Source organism: Apteryx rowi, unplaced genomic scaffold (genome assembly GCF_003343035.1).
Source record: "Apteryx rowi isolate R43461 unplaced genomic scaffold, aptRow1 scaffold_55, whole genome shotgun sequence".
In the NCBI taxonomy this organism is placed as follows: Eukaryota; Metazoa; Chordata; class Aves; order Apterygiformes; family Apterygidae; genus Apteryx; species Apteryx rowi.
Window position 1 is genome coordinate 520885 of NW_020450816.1, and position 25710 is coordinate 546594.

The window sequence follows — 25710 nt, forward strand, 5'->3', positions numbered from 1 at the left end:
ATCCTTTCAGTTTTGTAAGTCTTCTCTAGACTGTAAAGTGAACTTACTATTTCTTCTGACTCCCATACCCAGAGGTCAGCCTCAAAATCTGTCCAAGAAGTTTCCATGAAAGTAAACTGAAAATGCAATTGAATCCAGTATTACTTGAGTGTACATAACAAGAATTTATATATTTTGTTTATTTATTATCTTATTCATTTGGGATCTTTCTATTGGTTGTTCTTTCCCAACGATGTTAAGAATCCTGTCCAGGGATTTAGTAGCAGTATGGCATAGGTACTTGAATGTGTGCAAAGATATATTGTAGCAACAAGCTATTTCATATGCAGTGTTGGAATTAGCCTGCTAACCCATTGCTAATTCCTCTGTAAGCATATTTTTAGCATGATAACCAATTGTGTCTTATTGGCAAGTGGATTAAGCAGTTACTTATGCCTAAGTGTCTGATTGTAATCCACATATTTATGGCATATGAAATGGAGCAAAGAAGAAGAGTGCACATGCCTTACATTTTGGCTGTGAAGTTAGAAGCAACTGAGGGACTGTGCCTGTCTTTCTTAGTGAATTACTTACACTGCCTGTCTAAAAAGGCAATGGTATATAGAACGAACTACATATTACATGATAAACTGTTCTTTCATGTAGAACATACATTTTACCTTTTTTCCATCTCAAATATGACAATCTTAATTCTTTCTAACCAGTGGCAAGTCATTATCCATAGGGATCATGGATTTAAACTTTAAAAATGTTCGCTTTTTATGAAAATATTTGTAAAATCATATCTACACATTAGAAATATGCCAAGCACAGGGGAATAATCTGCATGCAGCAAGCACCCTACATATAAGACATGTTTATTGTAAAATTAAAAGTTATAATGTGGCATTTAAGTCTAAAGTAGATCAGAACACTTATTATAGGTCTTTGATCTCTTTAGCAGAAACTTTCTCTGTGAATAGTAATCAAATTATATTTACCTGAGCAGGTAACATTTTTTCTGTCATCTTTATTGATTAAATAACTATGCAAATGAGTTTAAAAAATACACTAGCAAAGTGAAAAGCTTCAAATTTTCCTTTCCACAGAAATGCAAGGGTACCTGCTCAAAGTCTTTCCTAGAAAAACACTCGATGCTGATGCAAGTGGCTTGTTGGAAAGTGTGGAAATTGGGTGATGAAGGGCAAGCATTTCTGTTTGCAGAGTCACTCTAACGCTAAAGCCAATACTTTTGGAAAACGTCTCTAGTGACTCCTGTAAGCATTTGGCCTGTCAAAGAACTAAGCCAAGGATTTTGTGATTTGGCCCTCCTGAAATAAAATATTACAAAGTGCTGGTATGGGCACCATGTTCTTTTCTCTTTTATAGGTTCTTGTGAGAGCCTTTGGGCCAGTCATGCTGTCATCTGGCATAATGGCAGAACTCCAGTTGTCTTTAATAGGAGAAGTATCAGGCTCCATCTTCGGACATGGCTAAAGGGATCATTAATAGAAAATATATCACATGGCTTTCTTTAATGAGCTTGTTTTATTATGCCAGCAAAAGAAAATGATATCAAACAATTTACTGTTTTATTTTCATATATCAGAAGCACATTTTTTCCTTTTGAAATTAATTGGAAGCAGACCATTCAGTTAGGCTGGAACAGCTTTAAAATCTAGATTTTTTTTAACGAAAAAGCTAGTGATGTTGTCATTTGTGAGCTGCAGTGGTGGAGTATGAAAAAGGGAGAGAGATGCGGGCAACAGCTGATTAGCATTGCCACATGAGGCACACGCTCCATGTCACATACAAGGGAGCAGTGGTGCTGATGTATAGTCTGTTTGGCAGCTTTGCAACTGCATCTATTCCTGCTCCACATGACTTTATGAGAACCAACAATTTATGCTTTTTGAAATATGTATTATTGATGTATGCTAGTGAATACTCTTGAGGAGTTAGCAGAGCCTCCTCTATTCAGTTCTTAAACACGTATTCATTCTTGCCACATGTTTTAAATAAATATTCTGGAAATGTTATATCCTATAAAATTTTGGAATATGTTTCAAGAAAGTGATGTCTGTTAAAGGACTGGAACCTGCTTTCATTGAGCACCATGGCCAAACTTCCACTGTCTTCCAGGGGTCTGTCTTCATGCTAACAGTTTCCGTGTATGACTTTGTGAATGGATACTTCTTTTTAAGTAGCTAATACCTATAAGTGTACATATTTTTATCAACTATACCCATTTGATAATGCATATGAGTAAAGTAAATAAGGAAATGACACAACCCACTACCATCACCATACAGAATACACTCAGTTTCATTGTTCTCAGACGGTAAGCAGTCATGGGCCTTGCTGGCTGGGAATCTCTGCCATAAGCCTAGGAGCTGTGGTCAAACACTTGCTAAATACCATACCACAGAAATCAAATAAATGAGAAAATATCATCCAGCTGTTGCTGCTGAGATGACTAATGAGAACAGAAATCCAGAAAGCTAGAAATAGTTATAATGACACACATAACGTGTCTGTTGAACTAAGAAAGTCCTAAAGAAAGCGATGTTGCCTTTAAACTTCTATGGGTGTGATTCTAAAGGAGGAATGCTGGGTATGGAATTCATACCACAGTTGTTACTGTGGGAAAAACTTAAGTACAATGACCTCTACATGCACAGGAAAATAAATATTTCAATATGTGGGAAGGGCACAGTGGGTAAATTTCACTACAGACAGATGCAGAACTACTTGTTATAATACTCCTTGTGTTTTTGTGGGCTGCATTCTATTAAGTGTACACTTTGATTCTTTCCATAGGACTCCGGCGAAGTGAGAGCCTGTCAGAAAAGCAGGTCAAAGAAGCCAAATCCAAATGTAAAAGTATTGCATTGCTGTTGACAGCAGCTCCCAATCCCAATTCCAAGGGGGTGTTGATGTTCAAGAAGCGTCGCCAAAGAGCGAGGAAATATACTTTAGTCAGCTACGGTACTGGGGAGCTAGAACGTTACGAAGACGAGGGTGAAGAAGGAGAAGGTGAAGAGGGGGACAAAGAAAACGCTTTTGAAGTGAGTTTGCTTGCAACAAGTGAGTCAGAAATAGATGAAGATTTCTTCTCTGATATTGACAAAGACGGAAAGATTGTGACATTTGACTGGGATAGTGGTCTACCTGAAGTTGAAAAGAAGACAAAAAGTGGAGACGAGATGCAGACACTTCCAGAGACCACGGGTAAAGGGGCCCTCATGTTTGCCAAGAGACGGCAGAGGATGGATCAGATTACTGCTGAGCAAGAGGAGATGAAAGCACGCACAGTGCATGCAGAGGAACAAAGGGAAGCCACCATGTCAGAAAGCTTCCAGAAAGTGAGCTGTTCAACCTATCAGACAAAAGAGGAAGAAATGTCAAGCAGGCAGACCTGTGTCAGCAAAAGCTACCTAGATGTGAGCCAGAATCATGTCAAAATGGTACAACAGAATGGCTTTGGGTTAGCACCAGACTCAGCTTTCTCTTTTCAGACCTCTGAAGTTCAAAAAGCAGCCTCTTTGAATAAAACAGCTAAACCCTTCCCTTCTGGGGTTCAGAACCGAGCAGCTGCGCCATTTTCACCCACAAGAAATGTGACTAGTCCTCTTTCAGATATACCAGCACCACCTCCCTATGCCTCTGTTAGCCCACCACCTGAGGTTTTATACAGACCAGTATCAGCTCCCATAGCCAACAGAGCTGCGCCAGTCACGTGGTCATCCACAGAGCCAACCGAACACATAGCAACCAGAGACGAAAGGATTGCAGTGCCAGCCAAAAGAACTGGGATACTGCAAGAGGCAAAGAGAAGAAGCACTGCAAAACCAATGTTCACTTTCAAAGAATCACCCAAAGTAAGTCCTAATCCTGCCCTATTATCCCTTGTACACAATGCAGAAGGCAAACGAGGTACTGGAGCTGGTTTTGAGTCAGGACCAGAAGAAGACTACCTCAGTTTGGGAGCAGAAGCTTGCAACTTCATGCAGACTCAAGCATCTAAACAAAAGATCCCTCCTCCTGTTGCTCCAAAGCCCTCAGTCAAGGTCTCTCCTACTGCTGGTGCCCCAATTTCACCAGTTTGGTCACCTCCAGCTGTAGCTTCTATCAAGGCTCCTTCCTTCCCGGCTCCAGTCTCACCTCAGGCAGCACATCCTGCACCACTCAAATCCCCACAGTATCGCCATTCTGCTCCTGCCCATCCCCCAAGTACTCTTAACCTAGCTGGTCCTTTTAAAGGGCCTCAGGCAACCATAGCAAGTCCAAACAACACACCCAAGACAACACCAACCACACCAAGTGCTGGAGGAACGAAGCAAACCTTTGAGATACCACCAGCTATGAGTGGAAAAGGAGCACAGTTATTTGCCAGAAGGCAGTCTCGAATGGAGAAGTATGTGGTAGATTCAGAGACTGTGCAAGCCAACATGGCACGAGCCTCATCCCCAACTCCATCTTTACCAGCTTCTTGGAAATATTCATCTAATGTTCGAGCACCACCACCTGTTGCTTATAATCCCATCCTCTGCCCATCTTATCCTCCTGCTGCTACCAAGCCTTCCTCTAAGTCCACTGCTGCTACCAAAAATACTAAAAGAAAACCTAAGAAGGTTCTCAATGCTTTGGATGTTATGAAGCATCAGCCTTATCAACTTGATGCATCTTTATTTACTTTTCAACCTCCATCTAGTACTAAGGAAAGCCTAGGTATTAAGCAGACATCAAAGCTGTCTACTTCAAAACAAGGTCTACCTTTAAGACCACTCAGTGCTGGCTCTCCTACTAATGTCCGGGCATCTTCAGTGTACTCTGTACCAGCCTACAGTTCACAACCTTCGTTCCAGTTGAATGCCTCTACCCCAGTAAATGAATCATATTCACCTACAGGTTACTCTGCATTTTCTAAGCCAGAAACCATCACATCCTCTTTGTTTACTGCTCCGAGGCCAAAATTTTCAGCAAAGAAAGCTGGCGTCCCTGCACAGGTGTGGAAACCATCAGTTATTGAAGAGTAAACCTTGTAGCTGCAACTCAGTGTCCACTTTGCTTGCAGTGAATTGTTTGCAGTGGTAACCTGGCACACCAAGAGTGCCAATAGTAGTCCTTCACTTACTTAATAACTTCAGATTATCACCTCAAATCTGGGTCCAAAATACTTAAACGTTCTTAAGGAATCAAACTAGACATAAATTTTAGCACATTTATGCCTACTATCACATGCTTTATACATATAACATCCTGAAATGGATAGATACCATTGTATTAAGTAAGCAGGACACTTGTTTTTTTGCTTTAAGACTGCTACAACAAAAATGACAGTAAGCAGTATTCTTGGTATGTCAAACTATTAGAAAATAATTTTCTTTCTTCCCCACACCCCAAATTATATTCTAATGACCTAGAGATTTGAGGACAATTTATTTTTTAAAAAGTGCCTTATTAAATAATATTAATAGTAATATGTATTACTACATAGCATAAAGTAGATATAGTATTAGACTCTGACTGATTACTAGCAGGATATAGGTGGACAGACTTTTGGGTCTGCACAGAGTCCCACTGAATTCAGTGAGAATCTGTCCTGGCACAAAGGTCATTCTGCAGGAATCTGATTGATCAGTCAGGGGCTTAGTTTGTAAGTTATGTGGATCAGCTCTGATCCAAAATCATAAATTGCCTCTGTGATTTCACAGAGAATGTCCTGTAAGAGATGCTAGAGTGTTTTGAAGGAGTAACTTAAAGGAGGTTGAAAAAAAAAAACCTGGAAAAGTTGTTAAAGATTTCCCATTTTGGGGAAATTTTTAACTGAATTTGACATCCCAAGTGCATATTTTTAGCCAAGGTTTGTCTTGACTCTGGCAAGTAGATTATAGAAGCCAGTAAACCAAAATTATTGGACGGTCAGAAAGGTGAGCTGAGTTTTGCAGCTGCAATGAAATGCAATACTTTCTCATGAAAGCACAGTGATTAAAAACAGAAGGGACACATACATTTGAGAGTACTGATTTTTGCAACAAGAGTAGTATGTCCCACAGAAAGCAGCACATAACAGTGTATCAGAATTATGACCTTGTTTTCCTGTTGGTCTCTTATACACGTTTTCTTATTTTCACTTTGGGCTTTACAGTGCTTCTTCCACTTTTAATCATTTTACTCTGGTCTTATACTTTCACCTTTTGTATTATATTACCCAATACATTAAGTATTGGGGACTAAGGATTGAAATACTGCTACTGTAGAAAATTCTTAGAGTCTGTGGTCTTGAATCCTATTGAATAATATTGCAATCAATACACAGTCTTGCTGAAATCGAGGGGCTATATTTGAATAGTTTAGTATGTTATTCAGTAAACAGTCCTGTTAACACACTGGTGCTAGTTCTGAAACAAAGTGTTGTTTCACACAATTAAGAGTATCAGAATCCATCCCAGGTGCTACACTAAAAGATTAAAGCATCACTCTGTGAATAAAGGTGGCAGAATCTGTTGATACATTTTTTAAGCTACCAGTCAACTAGCTATGGACCAGATTATGGATCTTGTATATCATACTGGTGCATATGATTTTAGTAGAACTATCTTCATGAATAAAATATCCCCCAGTATGAGCAAAACCTCCATAGTTTAGTCCCATGATGGTAACTCATAACTGCAATCAAGTTTGAAAATAATACATTTGGTTGTACATGTAAAAAGCAGATTGGAATCAAAGCCTAATTAAGCCAACAGAAAGCCTAATTAAGCCACTCCTTTGAATTTTGGACCTCCAGAATCCCATTCTCCCCTTTGACTTTTGGATTGGGATCCTGACTGCACTAGAAGAAAATGACCAAGTGATCCATCTTACTCTTAAATTCAGGAGAATGGGGGGAAATTTTGAGAAAATTAGTTAGTCTGAAAAGCTCACAACAGAATTACACTGCATATGCCTAGAAACAGGGAAGAGCAATATTTTAATCCTCTGGAGATCTCCCTTCCATCTGTTTTCCACTGTCAATATGCTGTATTTTTCTTCTACCATTAAACTTGTCCCTTTCTTCTCTGTCTTTTTTTTGGTTGTTTTGTTTCATTTATATGTACAGACTGACAGTAAATTTTATGAGAGCTCAATTTTTTATTCAGTCCTATTACTATGAAAACTCCTTCCTTCCTTCCTTCCCTTTTTCCTTCCTTCCTTCCACTCTACTAAAAGTCTTATCTCAAGTTGCTTAAACTATTTTAGGCAGAAATTTAAAATACTAGTATCTACTTGGAATAAATTAAACCAAAGATAAAGCTAGTGCTACTAGACAGATACAGAGAAATACAATCACTTTCATACAGCCTTATATTGCTTTGTATGTTTTTACTTACAGTCTTCTCCTGTAAAATACATTTGTAAATTATAATCACACTTCTGTACTTGTTCGCACCTTCCTGCCCACAAAGAATTCTTCCCTAATGAGTTTTTTAGTAGTTTTGTACTTTTAACACAAATGTTGAGGGTAATGTATGTGGCTATTAGTGAGATACAGCAGCTTACACTGTTTGGTCATCAATTCAGTCAGGCTCAGGTCAGTAACTTTTGGAAGTCCTCACTAGCTGCTGAGCGCCCAGTGTGAAATATGTGGATTACTGCAGTCTAGCTTCTAGCATATATATGCTTATATTACATTTTCCAAGTAAGATAATGGGCATTATTATTCTAAATATCAGCAGAGGGAACAAGGGGTGAAGCTGGGCTTTATTCTCATTCCAAAGGAAATCACCTCTCCAGAAACACAAAATTCAAGTACATAGGAACTAGAGGAGAGCTGTGGATTGAAACAGAGCATTTCAGTTTCCTGTGCCATTTACCTAGAACTAAATTCACTTCAAAGACAGAAATGCCTAACTGTCAGTTTGAAGATCCTAATTCCTTCATTTTCAGCACAAAGCAAAAGTTTACTTAGAGAGTCAACTATATCATAAGTACATCTACAGCAATACGAAAAAAGTCAGCTTCTGTGACAATGATATAAAATATAGCCATTAGCCTATCTTCTCTCTACTTTGTCCAGAAGAACATGAAATGAATCCAAGCTGAATATTTGTATTTTGCTCACATTTGGATTTCTTGCTGTTCAAATACTGGTATTTAGTGTGGCCTATAGTAATGACAGCAGGATTTTTCAAAATACCTACATGTGCTTTATATGTACCACTAGTGCTCCTAACTCAGGTAGGATTTTTTGAAAACCCCATTCAAAGTCCAAGTCTGAATCCAGTTTTGCATATATACATCCTTCTACATGCATAGTGCTTGGATCTGACTTGGCTTCAAGACTCGTTTTAATAATAACGTAAGTCAGTAATTATTGTTAATATTGCAGAAGAAGACTGGCCTACTTAAATTAACAGTTTTATACAAAGGGTAATCTCTTGTGAAGCAGATATTTAGAGGAAAGTTGAGCTGGGCATTGTTATGGATCCAAATGAAAAGCTGCAGGTGATGTGAGGCATAGCAGAAATGTCAAGAAAATGAACTCTTTATATAAAGAGGAGCATTTGAAATTTCATTTTGAAAGGGAAATGAACTTTTGTAAATGGTTTTCTCAAAAAACTATTACAATTATTTTAATATAATATGAAAAGACCATCAAGACACACTGGGTGTGCTTACTATGTTAGCATATTTAACAATAAATTTTTGTCCACTTCTAATAACAACACTTTCAGTATGCTCATATTAAAAAAGCTATGTAAGTGCTTTATGTTATTTTTAGCACATTTTAGGTATTATACTGCACCAATTTGGATCTCACACTCTAGAGAGCCTTTCCATGAAAATAGCTACCTCAATAAAGGGTTACATATTTTCAATTTCTCATTCAATTATAAACCTCTTGTTATAAAACCTGAATTGAAATCTTTTTTTTTGGAGATTAGTAGCTTTTAGACAGAAAGTTAAAAGTTCTGTTGCAAAAATAAGAGTCAAAATTTAGTTCTTGAACAACTCCTTAACTTCTCTCCCCTTCTCTAGGGGAACTAGACTCTTACCATGTTCCTGCTCATCAAAAGATAACATACTATGAAACAAACAGATATTTCTGCAACAACAATTTTTTTTCTGCAGCAACATTTACTGAGTAAACATTACCATATCTTACAAGTAAGCCTCATTCTCTTGCTTTCTGCACTCTTGCACAAGAAATCATTTTGTCAGTGTCCTGAGACACTTGACAATATCCAGTTACAATAAGCTGCTTAGTTCCAAAAGCACCAGGCCAATGGACTGGGACTTTTAAATACACATACCCATATCAAGATACTCATATTAAGACTACTTATCCTGATATAGTCACCATCCCCTTACAGTAGAGAATGCCTACTTCACTGCTAGACACACAGAAAATTCATTTTGTTTGAGGTCAAGCCAATGCCATTTGGAGATCAGCCAACAAAAGGAGGTTCCTTTTTGTCCAAAGTCTTCATGCACTGACACAAACTATACCCAACTTTATTTTATCTAAGACATTTTATCTAAGACATAACTAAGCCAAAGATGCAAGATCAGTGCTAAAACTGCTGTGTTCTCTTTTGCCGTCACCACAGCAATCACGCAGCAATGAATTTATTTTCCTTTTGGCAGTGCTGTTGTTATTCACTCTAAAATGAATGTTCAGAATTCATGCAAAGGAGCATTTGAAGCAAGGAAGTACTAATGTGTTGAGGTATCAGCAACCTCCAAAAATTAGGAACTGAAGGGCTGATTTGTGGTTCAGATAGGGGAGTTAGTATTAAGTGGCAGAACAGCCGTTTTGAGAGAAAAAGCTACCAGGATTAGAGGAAGCCAAGCAGTGGGGAGAAAGCTTCAGAACAAAAGCAGASACTGCACAGGATAAAATACCTATCAGAGGATCATGAAACCCTGCAAGCACAAGAAGAGAAAACAATTAGCAAGAAGGGCTTAATTATTCTGCACAGAGATAGCTGACTGATTTCCAGCCTTCTGTTGAAATTTGCTACATTCTCCTTGAATGACTGAGTACTCACATCATGGGGCATGACTATTCTCTACTGTTTAGAAGAAGGTATTGTGAAGGAACTGAAATACTCATACCCAGCAAAAAAAAAAAAAGTTCTAAAAAAAAGGAGGCCCTATCAGCAGAGTATTGCTTTGAGAGACCATGAATATACAGACATATTATCACAGATAGCTCTTATACATGACAGTTCTTGAAAGTGCTAAGGTGAACTCTGAAAAAAGGGAGTATAGAAAAGTGTTCAGCAGCACTGGGAAGCAATTATAAAGACAATCTGGTAATAGATGATGTGAGCTGGGAGGAGCACTGTTTACCAAGTAACCAGGACAACATTCCAACAAAGGACTAGCCTTACCACCATGCTCTGCTGCTCCAGCCTCTCTGCGGAGAATCCTCTATACACCTCGAGGTAGGGAAAATACCAGTCGAACAGCAGCACTATTTGCAACTAACAACTTGCAAAATCTTTCTTCTCTCTTTTTCCAGGACCCTTTTTAAAGATTTCCTAACTTTAGGAAAAAAAAAAAAAAGGTTTGTTATAAAAAGATCCACTCTTCAATATTCCTTTTTCACAAAACATGATACAGCTTGCTTTGCCTGAAGTTAAGCACCCAGGGTTCCACTGTCGGCAGTTCAGCATGGCAAATGCAAACCTTAACTACACAGCTTGGCATGAGGTTATTTTGTAATGATTCTACTCAGCTTGAAACAGAAATGTTACACACAGAAGAAACCTGATGACAAGATCTTCAAAAACTGCGGATACAGAAGCTCTGACTTTTCTCACTTGCTGTTAGACTTCTGGGAAAATATGTGAGCCTGGTAATTTCACAGTACACTTGGTACCCACTGCTGCAGCTTCATACTACACATGACAATGACTGTTCTTACTTTATAGTAAACATTACCTTTGCATGGAATTACACGGTAAGGGAGGAGTTAGAATCACTCAAGAGCTATGTTTAACAAGTGCTTTTCAGGTTGGACACTTACTACAGGAAGCACTTTATTTTTTCCAACAAATGATTAAAAATGTAGACAAAATCAGAAGCTCAGTAAAATGCTATGTTGGAAGGAGTGTTGACTTCCTTGGATGAGACAGGCAAAGATATTTTTATGAAGCATGCTAGTCAAGTCTCCTGTTATTCTGTGCAATTCTTAGGGGAAAAAATCTGTTCCTGTTTGTAACAATCTTGACAAACTGCTTTTAATTTCAATGCATGTTAAGTCTAGGAATAAGACCTGCACAAACGTACATGGCAGTATGATATAAAAGTAACTGTACATTCCCTTAGGCTGCATAAACACAGCTATGTGTAAAATTACTTACTGACCCATGCTTACGGATGATTCAGTACTTTCTGGATGAGGGCTTGCTGTGTGGGGTAGTCAATGTAACAGCAGTTAGTGCTTTCAGACAAGAATCCTTGTTTCCTGTTATATGGTTTGAGATAGAAATCTTAAAAAGGGACAGACCCCTCATACTCCCAAGCAACTGCAAGATAATTTACTGTAAGAGTAACTAGGTCATTTCTAAACAGGTTGTAAAGAGTAAATTGTTGAACAAAGAGATGGCTATTTTTGATGATTCTATTTATATAGATACCTCAAAGGATAGATTTTGACTGTTTTAAAAAAATGCAGAACAAACAGAAGAAAAGGGGAAACGATACAGAAATAAAATACCATCCCAACTACAGTAACATATTGGATTACAAAGGGTGACACTGAGCACAACGGTCATTGATTTCAGTATGAGCTTTAACTGATTGCAGAACAAAGAATTTAGCACATGTATGTCAGAAGCAAAAGTTTCTTTACAGTAACTGTCTGCAGACAAATGTTTTCATTTTTAAGAAAGTTTTTGAGAAACTATACTTACATTTTTCACTGAGAAAAATGTCAATAACTACTAGTGACTTTTTCTTTCACCTGTGAGAATGCTACTTCTCAAAGTCTCATTGTACATGTTGTTGCTGGTATATGGCTCTGTTGCCATGAACAAAAGCAAAGCATGTGCATCAGGGTGCACTTAGTTTTCTTCCTAGAATCTCAGCAATTTTCTCCTATCAGGCCTATGACTAAAAATGGAACCTAAGCAACCTTAAATAGCCTGAAATGTGGTGATAAGAGAACCTCAAAATTTCTCTGCAGTTTAATTCTCTTTGGTTAAGTATACATTTAGATATGTATACATATTTCTGGCAGCCCTAGCCATGCTACCTGAGCCTTTTTTATGAACTAAATTGGGCTGTAAATTTCTTCAGAAAAGGCTCTCAGATTCTTCCTTGCTGTATGTTCAGCTGATACCACACAGTGCACAGTTGTGACAAATGAAAAAAACAAATCTTTTCATGATGGTATACCATTAAAAATTCCAATGATTCCCCCAAATGAGAGACACCTACATAAACTTCTTATGGTGATGTGTATCTGCACTTGCACTGCACTGTTGCATAGCTGTCAGCACTTCAGATAGATACACAAAATGAAAAACTCTTCTCAACCTAAGATTACTTTCAGAGAGGTGGCTTGATACAGAAACTTGACGGACTTGGTACTGCTATAGGAACACTACCTAGGCAAGGACCTAACCTTTTTATATATATATATATACACACACACACACATATATATAGCCCTCTCAGGCATTTGTGTGACAATACCACCTGTAATCATGTGATCACCCGCTATTTTTTTCCATAGGACTCCTGACTCATTCATGCACAGAATGGTACTGCTCATTTGAGGAATAGCTCTTCACTATTTTGTTTTGACATTGTTCCATGTGTGGCACTATTCCTTACTTAATGTACCCTCTTTGAAGCATGCTCTCCATGCAGAATTATTTATTTCCTCATGTTTTTCTTCTTAGTATCCAAGTGATTCAGAAGCAGTAATTCATTTTTACACTACTGCATTTTGCAAATAGGAAAATTATGCATAAAGAGTGGGACATTGATGTTAGGTGTCCAATTTGAGGCACTTAGGATTTTTGGAGTCCAGTAGTATACGAAGTAGTTACTATATCAAACTATGCTTCCCCTTAACACCAGTCTGTGAGTGTTCAGAGATCACAGGTCTCCAGACAGGAGCCCATAAAGGGAATCCTCAGTGACCAGCTATGAAATCCAACTAGTGCAAGTGTCTTCCGTATAATATGCTTCTTTACTATATAATCCTAATACTTCCTAAATGAAGCCCTGACTCTGCACTGGATGGGGCAGAGGTTCTACAATTTAATTAAAATGCATGTATGCACTGGGCAACGATGCTTACATTTCATAACTTTTTAATACTTGACTTTCTAACTTTACTTATGTTGCTTCAAGGTAGCTTTGTGTGTTTAAGACCCAAGGGTTTTTCAGAAGAACAAGCCAAACCCAAGAATATTATCACAGAGCATACTGTAACCAAGAGGGTCCTCCAGCACGGCTGGAACCAGCACAGAGAACTGCCATTTGAGTTAGCACAGTAACTGTCAGCAAGTTCATGTTGACATCACACCTGCGAATCGGCAGTGCAGTGATGCCACAGGTTTCCAATGGGGTTTCACAGTCTTTTCTGACAGTGGTGAGCTCGAAGGACAAAATCCCATTTCTCTGGAAGAGAAATTTCTCTGGAGCTCTGGAGGAAAGTATACTGTAGTGGCCACAGGTTCTTTTCCCTGAACATTGTCCCATTTCATCATTTCTTTTTTTGTTTTGTCTCCTTATCATAGTCTCATTGCCAGCTACGCAAGTCAATTTTTGCATTTCTCAAGCTTCTCTTCCAAGCTCAGGAACCTCACTCATCAGGTCCTACTCTCACCACTCTCCAAGCCAGTCTTCTGTGCAGTTTTTCCTTCTGTATCAAATATCAGCAACTCCTAGTTCTCCTTTGTCCAGTCTTTTCTCTGTTCTTCCATTGCCTGTTTCTACCACCCTCTTGAAAGTCTGCTTCCCCATCTAGGCTGCCTGGGCCCAGCCAGGAAGTCTTGACTCTGTGAAGGGGCAGGCGTGCTCTGCAGTGCATCTCTGTCCTGATCAGTGAGTGTGCAGCCTCATGTTCTGATCTCATGCTGGAAAGACACTTATATAAATTATAATTTATCTTATAGTTTGAGAACATTCAGCAACAATATTGCTGCCAGCTTTATGTATTACAATATATTCAATATTTACTTTCTTTGATTTTAGAAAAAGATCATTAGCTCATCTCCTTTACTTCATATTAATTTAAAATGGTTTCATTATTCATACAGAACTGCAAGGTCAGAAATTAGAACTAGCTTTGCACTTATTTTTCAAATGTTTATCTGCACATAAGCCAGGTTTCATCTTATAAGACCTTTTTCTAAGCTATGTAATATTAAACTCCAGAAGGTGGCAGCAAATATTCTTCCCTATCAAAAATAAACTGTCTGTTTCAATGAAACTAAGATGCCTATGGCCCAAAAAAGCTTTAGCCATTTGCTTATTACAGATATAATTGTTTTAAATTTTGACAATCAGATATGGATAAAGATTAAATGGCAATACCAAGCACTAATTTTCTTTTATTAACACAGAAACAAGCTGAGCTAAGTCAGTAACTAATTTATGAGTGGTTACCAGCACTCTTATGTTTCTTTTCTGTGTATGTTGTTGGTGTTCTGCAGAAGTGAAGGCCTAATTCTAATATCACACTTTTCTACCATTACTTGACAACCAAAAAGGACTTTATTGTGGAAAGTAGAACTTGTCATGAAGCTTATGTAAAACAGTTGACAGTAACTGTTTCATTAGTTCTTATACTAGTGAGGAAAAATAAGATTATTCTCAACTTGATAGTTACGATTAATGGTCTGAAATAAAATCACACATATAAACAACCTAAAATTAGAATAAATAAGATTCCAGTTCTAAAATTCTCTGTACATTTTTGAAAGAAAGCCCTGACAAGACAGCTTTGAGGAAGTTTGGATCAGACATGAAGTACGTGATTCTAGTCTGTTATTAGTCGTAGTACAGTCACTGACAAGGCTTTACCTGTTACAGTCAGGTAAGATATAATACTAAATTCCCAGCCTCTCCAGACATTAATATTCCCATTCACCAATATGCTGCATTCCAATTTTAGCAGTTTCATTTTGCCTGCTTTAAATTATTTCCAGATTTTCAAATAAATATGATTATTTCCCTTTTCTTTCCAATTTTTTAGTAGTCATATTGCTTACTGTAAAATAGCTGTAGCATTTACTCCAGAGCTATCAGAGACAAATTGGTTTTTCGTTAAGTAAATTTTAAGTTGTAAATGGCTTGGGATGAAGAAAGCCACATTAAGATTATCCTTACATTTTCCTTCTTTACATCATTCTATGATAGTTTAAAAATCTTTAAAAAATTGGAAGGAAGGAGAGAACTGAAAGAAGCATAAACATAACTATAAAAATCAAGTACTACTTACTATGTTCTACTGCCTTCCAATAGTTTGATCTCTAACTCCTAACATTAGGAAGCAAAATGAGAAATACATCACTCTGAGCTTTTTATGAAGACAGAGTCATTTTTTGCAATAATACAACTGTTCCATCCACTCTCACTTCCTTTGTCCCCTTTAGCAAGATGCTAATGTTAATTCAGATTTGAACATGCCTTCATATGGAGTAAAGACCAGGACTGCAATCAAAAGATGAAAATAAAAATGTCCTAATGACTTAGAAACCAAAGTAATTTTTTTTTTTTTCAAGTGACTTAATCAGGTGGGAGACTGTTCCAGGAATTTTCAATGAGATGTGGATTGTTAGGGGTCTAAGCTACTTTTGAAAATAGAATTCTTGACATTTTTGAAAATTCAACCTATGCGTGCTTAACTGGTGAAAAGGGAGTTTCAGCATTGTAAGTGCACGGACAGTTTTACCTTACTAAGGAGATGCACCACCTGAGACAGAAAATCAGTTATTGTGAAATCTTTTCACTAGGTAGTATTTTGCATTCCCATTTGGTCCGTAAAATGAAAAAAGATCTAACTTTTGCCTTTAAAATGTGCACTATTTATGAAACTAAATATTACACTTTTTGTTTTTCAGCTTTTCATGATTATCAAGAAATTTCAAATAGCAGTAAGTTCTAAGTAACAATTTTCTGGACTATTGATTTAGATAGCTAAACTAACTTGAATCAATGGTACACATTCACACTCTTTCTACTTACGTATAAGCAAAAATATATATGTACACACATCTTTTATAAGTACTGTGTTTACATTCATTTACTTATATACTGAAATAGTTTCATTTGGGAGTAATACTACATTTGTTTTAGTTTATATTAATATACAATTTATAAATATCAAAGATGCTTGTGGTATAATAAATGTTTGCTTCACTAATCAGTTTATAAACAGTTTACATTTTTAAAATCTATTTCAACCTAAAATTAATGTTTAATCTCTTCACATAGATGCATGGGCAGTCAGCAGCAGTTGTTAGGATTCTATATGATTGTAATGGACAGCTCTGAACTGTCTTTCCTCTTGTTATTTAAGAATCGCCTTCCCTTCAAATACTATTGTAGAAAAGTTTTTTCTCTCTGAAAAACTCAGGGCAATGGAAAGCACAAATTATTCATTGTGTGGTGTTCTCATTTGTTTGCAGCATAACAACACTTTGAATGTTGGTACAGTATTATAATGAATATTTTACAACAAGATTACAGTAATACAATCAGTAATTCTGATAGCATATCACTCTTCTTTTCCTTCTCCCTTGATTGCTGGGATGAAGAACGGAAGAGCTCTAGTCCCCTGTTTATGTTCTTCTTGTAGCTCAAGGGAGACAGAAGGCAGAATAGTTATTCTCCATTTGCACTTTTTATTTTCACTGTCTCACGTACAACCTGGTGTTTGTGCATTGTTTAGTACATGCGTATCAAAAGAGCTATCCCAAGAATAAAATATGAAGGGAGAATAATAGAGAGTATCACTAGGCCTGGTTGCTGCTTTCCAGTAAATGAATGATAATTCTAGAGACTAAATGCTGCCTAAATTCCAAAGTTTATTGTCAGTTCAAAGGGGCTGAACACTTTACTGCTGATAGACATCAGTATATGAATATCAAATATGGATCTCCCTTGAATTCAGGAATGTTCAGACTTTCATTCCAGGAACACTTCCACCAATGACAAGAATTAAGGGCAATGAAAACAGTCATTAATCATCTCTCAATTTCTACATTTAAGACATACGTACATTTTAGCAAAATTACACTTTTCTACAAGTGCTTAAAAGCTATTTACTACAGAGTGTGAAAAAAGGTGGAGATTTTATGTTCTGAAGCCAAAGATTATTCAATTTCAGAATAAAGTTGGGGTAGACAGAAATATTCTAACTTGGATCTAAGTAAATGATTGCAGAAGTATGTCACTATACAATGATTATTCAGAAAAATGCACAAAAATTTGTTGTACAGAGTGCTACTGGATTACTTCTATTACAATAGATACTACCATAACAATCTTGCTACTGAGTAGGCTTAGAGACTAAATTCCCCCTCCTTAAGGTAAGCACTGAGGCATAATGACGTAGCTCACATAGCTGGTATTTTTGCTTTATTTCTTTCATGGATGCTAAAATTAAATATATATTCTGCCGAATCCAAAGGTTTATAATTGCTCAAAGTTCCACCCACCTTACAATAACTCAATAGAACTGATTCAGGCCAAAACTGATATTTAATTTTCCTGGATTTATTAAAAATAAAATTCATGTAAAATTTTGTTTCATTCTCTCTGTGCTGTCTGCTCTTACTAGAATGCAGACAATGATGATTGCTATTTATTTTAGGAAGATTGTAATTCAAAATAACTAAGGCTCACTTTAGCCAAAAACATTTTTATCTTCTTGAATCTCCTGAGTAGGTCTTCCAACCCTCTTCTGCTTACCTTCAGCATAGTTATGACTGTTTCTCTTTGAGAAATGTGGAGAATTCAGTCAGCTCCTTCCTTCAAGAGGCTTTTTCTTCAAAAACTACTGGCCCACTCTTCCTCCCCGTCAAAAGCCAGACCCAACATTCAGAAGTGTGATTAAGTACACCTGGAGGTAAGTATGATCTCAGAGAGTGGAGATCTCTAACTTTTTTACTGAAATTTCTTCAGACCCTTACTAAGTAGGCAAAGTACTTCAGCCCTTTTCCAAGTAAATCGTTTTCCTTCACAGAATTTGTCCTCTCACAATCCAAAAAGACATTTAGTTAAAAACTCATTGTTCAGTCCCTCCTTCCTGGAAGGAGAGATTAATCCTTCCTTTTCTTTATCAAATGCAAAGGAAATGGACATGCAATTTCACAGATATTTTATCAGCCTATTATCAGAGCTGTATCTAAATCCAAGTTATCAAGTGGGGAAGGAGACACACCCAGGAATATCGAAACAGGACCAAGTATGCTAAAGAACTGCCTATGGATATGAATTATCCAGTTGACAGTACCATAGTTTGCCAGAGTTCGATCTTGCAGTGAGAATTTTGTTGCTCTGATTTGGATGTGGCTTGAATGACCCTCCAGAATGAAGTAATCATTAATTATCTTCAGTGATACAGATCTTACTGAAATATCAAAGTCTCCAAACGAGATGCTTAGCACCTAACAAAGCTGTCCCCTGGGACAAGAGATATAATTTTATAGATAATCTGATCTTTCTGTCAGAATATAGAAGTCTCTCAGATGACAGCTATTAAGATGAAGTAACAGAAGTCTAGAAATAAACATGAATATGTGAGAGTCAGGTGATCAATGAAAAAAAAATATATGCAACTGGCCAATTGAAAGCACTGACAAAAGCAAATAGTAGTTTGGCAAAATGGACAAAACCCGAAATAAGTGTTCTGATTCGGGGGTTCTGAGGTAGAAAAGGAGCATATTTATCAACTTCTGAAGAAACAACTTTTTCCAAATAAATTGGCACAGTCTCTCACTGGCCAGGTAAATTGCTACAGTTGCTCCAGGTTACCTGGGAATCTTCATTGGAAAAATCTGTCACAGGCTTTTTCTTCTGATTGATCACAGGGTGATCACACTCAGAGCCAAGTAAAGTCATACTTCCGTAATGAAACATTCTTTATCTCATGGGACAGTATGAATTATTTGGATTCTTACCTAGTCACTTTGTGCTTAAGAGTCTCTCTAAAGTTAAAAACAAAAGAAAGAATGAGTCCAAGGAAATTTAGTACAACCAGCATAACTCCCAAAGCACTATTCCAGTTTACTGATCTGCGTATCTTCCCTCAAGGCCTAACATTCTACCCAAATCCAGACCAACACTCCATAAAAGCTAATACATTGGGCAGAATCTCAGAATTAAAGGAGAACAGATTTATACAAGAGAATAAAATCCTCCATATCCAAAGTATTTTGCATTTTTTGATTTTTTTTCATCTGAAGCAACCCAAACAATATAATATCCTCCAAATTATCAGTACTTGAGATTCTACTTTTTCTACAGCTCTTACAGGCTGAACTTATGATTTAGATAACATTACAGGTCCTGTGGATTGATATGATTTGAGGTACAAATACTTGTTCACTGAGGTCTTCCAAATTAAGGACATAGGAGGTTCCCAAGCCAGTAAAATACTCTCCTTTCCCCCCACCCCAAATCTGGTTGCCAGAACTCTGTGCCAGTGTCCTTTAAACTGCATTGATTGATTCATGTAGAGGGTTTTTCTGTGAGATCATTTTAGTTCTCTTTTGTCAGTTCCCTTTCTTCACCTTCTAAGATAACAAAGCTATCCCTAGAATAGTTTCCAGCATCATAGGGTAGTATCTCATTTTCCATTAATGATCTGTATTTTCTGTTGAATCTGACATGCCACCTGTACTAAAAAATATAAAACTCACCACAACGTGAACATTTAAATTTGTCTATATTGTATTTCTGGTTTTACAAGAGTCCACCTTTTTGACATAGTAGAATGACCCATTTTGTTGAATAGACTAGTGAAATACATTTAATAACTTATCATTCTCAGATCAAACTCTGTCAAAGAAAATTAACTCCTATTTTATCACTGATGGTTAGGCTAAAAAGATATCTTTGTCACTTGGTGATCTCTGGACCTTTTCTCTAAACATACAGTATCTTCACCTGACTGCCTTGAAATGTCAGGTCTTTTATGCACCAGTTCATTCAACAGAATAATTTCCATTTGCATCTCATCTCTGGAATCCTGCAAAGCACTGACTCAGCTTGGATCTCTTTTCTTGGAACCGAAATCTCCATTAAAATAAAAAAAGAATTTTTCTATCTATTTAGCACAGACAATAATCTAAAGCCCTCCCAAGTTAATACAGGTTGGCTAACTCGCTGAACCTGTTTGATCAACTTTCATCTCTCTGTACAATCTTATCTTCTAAGTAGTTTCACAGCTCAGGTTATCAGGTTAATTTTTAGTAGAAACTGTATCTCATTTTGCATATTTATTTTGAGTTCACACCTTTCAAAAATCTATTTTTGCCAATGATTTAAACAAAATGTACTAATCAGTCTCACTGAAGAAGCTATTTTCTGTGGATCCAGTGAAGAAAGAACGTGTAATACATTAGAGGAAGGAGAACTATTGTGACTGCCTTATCTGGGTCTGCCAATCATTGTCCCAAGCATGATCTTTTATCTGGACTTTAATTTTTCAGGTAAGAAAAAAAATATATGGAGGCAGTTCGATTCCTTCTTGATAGTATATCATATATCTACGGGCCAAACCCTTCTTTAATCTCTTTCGTTCACTTACTATCCAAATGGGTAATTTTTGCTTTTATATGCTGCTGTCTCACAGTATACAGATGGCACCTGTCTAGATGTGATGATCTGATGAGTATGTTTAATGTTTGATGAACTCATGGTTTAAGTGAGGACTCTGAAAATTTAGCAGAGCTAAGTTGCCCAAAATGAAGTATTTTTCGCTGAATAGAAGAACCTCATGTAAATTTGCCATATGTATGTGCGGGTAGAGTTAATATAGTTGAACAGTTTCCTCTCTGGAATTGCAAGCTGGGAATAGGTGGTCACAGCTAAGAGGTGAGAAGGACAGTCTTGTTACAAACCATTAGCTGTGAATTGGTCTCTCATTATGTAACTTCTGTGTATTATTTAGACATTTCTAATAGATTTGGACTTACCACCACCAAATGCACTGAAAATTATGAAATCAGTAGATTCTCTGTTTCTCAGTTTCCATCTCCCCCACACAAGGATGATATTAAAACATAATTTAAAAGCCCATGTGAAGCAGAGGTCATTTAACTTTCTTAAACCTTTCAAGATCCTGTGATGGAAAAGCCTATAAAACATGAATTTTTGTGTGAATTTTAGCTAGATAAACTATAGTTTGTATGATCAGATACTTATTGACTTCCCTGGTATGTGGATTTTGTTGACAATGTTTAAGTTTTTGGAAGTTAATTACAGAAAATAACACAGGGGCAATGTTTTTGAAATGAAATTTTAGCAAGCCTTTGGAAACAGCCCTGAATTTCCTACAAGATTTCAGAGTTAAAGGCAATTCTTAAACCTCAGGATATGAATCAGTGGGTATAAATCAGTTAGTTTAGGAACCACATGTATAGAGACTATGCAGTAAGAATAATATAATTTGTCTAACACAAGGAATATGTTTGGCATGGTGGAAAGGCTGTACTTGTTTCATATACTGCCAAACGAAGACTGTTGTGGGCAAACCTTCTCATGAACAGAGTTTCTGTTTCGAAGTGCTGCATTACTAAGAAGATTAGGATTTGTCAAATATGAATGGATTGCTCCTATAAATGGGTCAGAATGTTCTGAAATTTTGAGGGCAGTGCCTTTTAAAGAAGCCAGGTTAAGTACTGTCCTGTAAGGGTATTAAGTAAATGATTGCATTAACATTTTTAAATTTTTGTGTTCATTTTTCTTCTCTTTTCACTCAGGGTAAATCTAATAATTTTAGAGTTAAAAATGTCTTTCTTAAAAGGAGATTGCCAAAAATATGTTCTTGGATAGATGTCCTAGACAGAGCCTGTAATCAAATAAATTCAGGCTGTGCCTGAATGTTAGACAGAATCTTGTAAACACACACAGAACTGGTGCAACATGACTTCCTTTTTCATTATTAAGAATGGTCTTTTCAGAACAAGGCATACTAGCTAACTAGTGGAGATGAAGTAAAGCTGTAAGATTGCTAACATAGTTGCACCTTTTCAGTTAATGGAAACCTTTCTTTGGTCTATTTACTTTCCTCAAAAATTCAGTTTGTTCTCTCTTTTTTCCTGTTTCTTTCTCTTCCTCCTTTTTAGTATCTCCTCTCTTTCCACTAAATTCAAGTATTAAAAAGCACCAGTAGGTTAAAAAAAAAAGGGGGGGTGGGGGGAATTGCCAGGATGTCATATGCACATGTGCTTTCAGGGTTTGTTGTTCTAGTTCTAAGTGAGGAGAACGGGCTTCCGTTTTTGCTGTTTCATGACTGCAGTTATATTTGGTAATTTGTTTTTCCAGGAAAGAAGAAGTGGACGCTCATTATCACTTCCTGGGAGACCTTCTTCAGTGATTTCTCGAGCCATGTCCCCTACTTCTCCTCTTATCTTTCAGCCTGCTCCTGATTACTTTAGCAAGCCAGGCACAGCAGCTGACAGGCCTGGCAAGAGACCTACTCCCTGGGAAGCAGCCGCTAAATCCCCTCTTGGCCTAGTGGATGAAGCTTTTGCACCCCAGAATATTGAAGAATCCATTGTGGCTAATGTAGTATCAGCTGCTCACAGGAAAACGCTTCCTGAGCCACCAGATGAATGGAAACAAAGAGTTTCTGATGAGCCTCTGGTCCCAAGAGGTAACACAGCCTTATTTGGGGGAAAGCAATCAGGTACTGTATCACCCCGCAAAAGCACCCTGTCCGCCCCAAGTGCCACCACGCAGGGTGGCTCTCAGCCACAGTATGCTTACTTCAGTCAACAGTCCAGAACAGATCCTGATACGACGTCCATGGATTCCCGGTCTGACTATTACTTGTGAACAGCAGATTCAAACTACAATTCACAGCCCAGAGCATGAATGCGTCCAACATGAACAACAGAAGGACCTGGCGTATTTTCCCTTCGTCCAGCTCTACAAGCTTTAGATCTGAGTTGGAGAAGGAAAGTTTCTTGCTGGCCTGACCATCTCTGAACTGAAGAAATGAGGAGGCAATATAGAACAGAGCACAGTTTTCATAGGACTGCAAGCTAGTACCCTAGAATGGACGTGGTTTTAGTCATAACCTAATAATGTTCTGTTTCTAAAAGGCAAAATTGTAAGGTTTTTTGTTTTTTTTTTTGAGGGGGAAACATGGGACAACCAATGTGGTCAATACAAACACCTAGAATGGATATAGTTGCAGACAGCACAAATGCTTGCCGTGAAGTTAATAAGAAAAGAATGTAAAATCTGGGCATTTTAAAAGCAAGAAGTATTTTACAGGATCTTGTAGGTTCTCTGGATATATTTGACATCTGGGTTCCAAGGTACGAGACATAATCAGACTTCAGAAAGTTCCAATGAAAATGCAATACTGGAAGCACTGGCTTATTGGCCATATGTTTTCTTTACTGCATTTTTAAAAGAACTAACAAAATACATTAATTAACAATTTTGCTACAGAAACATTTAAAATACATTTATGATCATGGTATCTGAACCTCTCCGACACAGCATACATCTCCATGTAGATGTATGCTAATCTCATGCAGTCAGGCATTGCAGATGGATTTCAAGATAGTTTAGATGAAATTTTACATATTGTGATTAATCAATTAGTCTGAACACAATAGGAAGAAGGGTGATATTAATAGAGATCAGTACCGTGATACTTGAAATACAAAAGGGATCAGAAAAGTATTTAGATTGCATTTAAACTGGATTGCAAGTTAATTTTGTAATAAACTTCCGAACAATTCAGAGGCTGAAACAGCCTTTGTTTCTCTGTGAAATGCACTACTTGCTGAACATTTACTGCTACAGTGTCTAGTGAACTGACTGGCTGGGCAGTCATTCTTAGTATCTAGGTAGCTCAATGTTTAGAAGGCTTTTGATTTGTATTCTCAGTTTGGAAGACATAAATAAGTTGTGTTTATCAAGTTTGTTTTATAAAGAATAACACCTGTCCTATGTGGAAGCTGATATGTGAAAGAGGGTTTATGATATGTGTTACATGGTACGAGACTAGTATGAGTAGAAAATATTTGGTGAGTTGGTTACAATTAAACTGTCTTGATGGATCTGAAGAGATGGTAAATAGTTGTGGCTGGTGATATCTCGCATTTACATCTTATTTAAACAAGACGAATATGTGGCTAAAAATACATGTATTCCAAGCTTATTGGGCAGTTTAGATGTTGTTAAGACAGTAAATGAATACCCCAAGTTTTAAAAAGTGTTCTGCACCCTCCTCATTTTATGGGGCATTCTTCAAAGATTTGTCAAGCACAACCAACTAAAATTTCTGCAGAAACACTGTTAACTATCCTTATTTTCAATAATGTTGTCAACTGTGAGTGGTTAGTTTAGAAAGAAAGCTAGAACACATATGCAGTAAGGAAGAATATATCACGAAACACTCTCATCTGCAAACAATTTTCCATTATAACAATTATAAAATATAACTGGTATAAAGACAAGAGGAAAAGGAACCCCAAGTCCAGTTGAGCTGAAACTTCCCATAAGAGTATGAAGAACTTCCCCTCATGGAGCTCAGGAATTGCATGACGGGGAAAAACATAAACTTAATGAGTTTAAGTTGGCAGTAATTCTCTAGTCAAGCAAAAGTCCCTTGAAATCAAAAGCAATCCTCCTTTTGACCAAGTAGGAAATGAACACACGGATGTAGTATATACCTTGAAACTAGCATCATATTGCTATTGCACCTTATGAATTTCTTTCACAAATTATGAATATGTGAAGAAAAGACGATTTAGAAAAATTACATGAACAAGATTGTCATGTTATGTCTGAAAACCAGCCTTGCACCTTAGATTCATATACTCACATAAACAAAGTAAATTATCCTGTCCCGGAGACAAAAATACATTTTTCTCTGTAGAGATGCACAGTGTTCCCTTATCATCACTGGGAATATTCCCACTGAAATCAATGGGACATTGAGAGTCCATTAGCCTTAAGGGCCTGTCTCTGGATCCAAACCTATTTCCATGGAAGTACATGTCAGGTTTTCAGCTGATTTCAGCGTAACTCAGATTTAGCAATTGTGTTTTATAATTCTAAGCCATCAAAGTTTTAAGTATTCAATAAATGCTAATGTATATGTATGCCATTACTTTCATTAGGATTACAGATATTCTGAAAACTATATAATGCTTACGTATTTTGCTGAACTGAGGCCCATTTTATTATAATAAAATGACTTCCTGAATCCAAGTCAACTACAGCTGTTTTAAACTATATCCTTTATACTGTTAAACTGGAAAACAGATTAATGAGTTTGCAGTAAGTCATATATTTGTCAAATACAATTGTTTTAATTCTCAGAATCAGGAATGTATCTTTGGATTTTCACTGAAAATAATGTTATGAATTCTAATGTCATATGTATAACAGAAGGAAATAAGCAGTTAATATTAAGGTACATGAAACTAAAAATTGCCAAACATATTTAAAATTTTGATATTACAAAAAACATGTTATGGTATAAAGCAAAATTAAAGAAGATTTAATGCTGTGATTACCTAG

At 36.9% G+C, this 25710-nt stretch overlaps 1 protein-coding gene across 1 annotated transcript in view; it reads left to right on the forward strand.

The window, feature by feature from the left end:
* The window catches only part of SYNPO2 (synaptopodin 2), a 98732-nt gene extending 75731 nt beyond the window's left edge, over window positions 1–23001 (forward strand). The window contains exons 4-5 of the mRNA XM_026081452.1: window positions 2800–4988; window positions 22489–23001. Of these exons, the coding sequence (XP_025937237.1) occupies window positions 2800–4988; window positions 22489–23001 (2702 nt within the window). The remainder of the gene's footprint in view (window positions 1–2799; window positions 4989–22488) is intronic.
* The last annotated feature ends 2709 nt before the right edge of the window (window positions 23002–25710 follow it).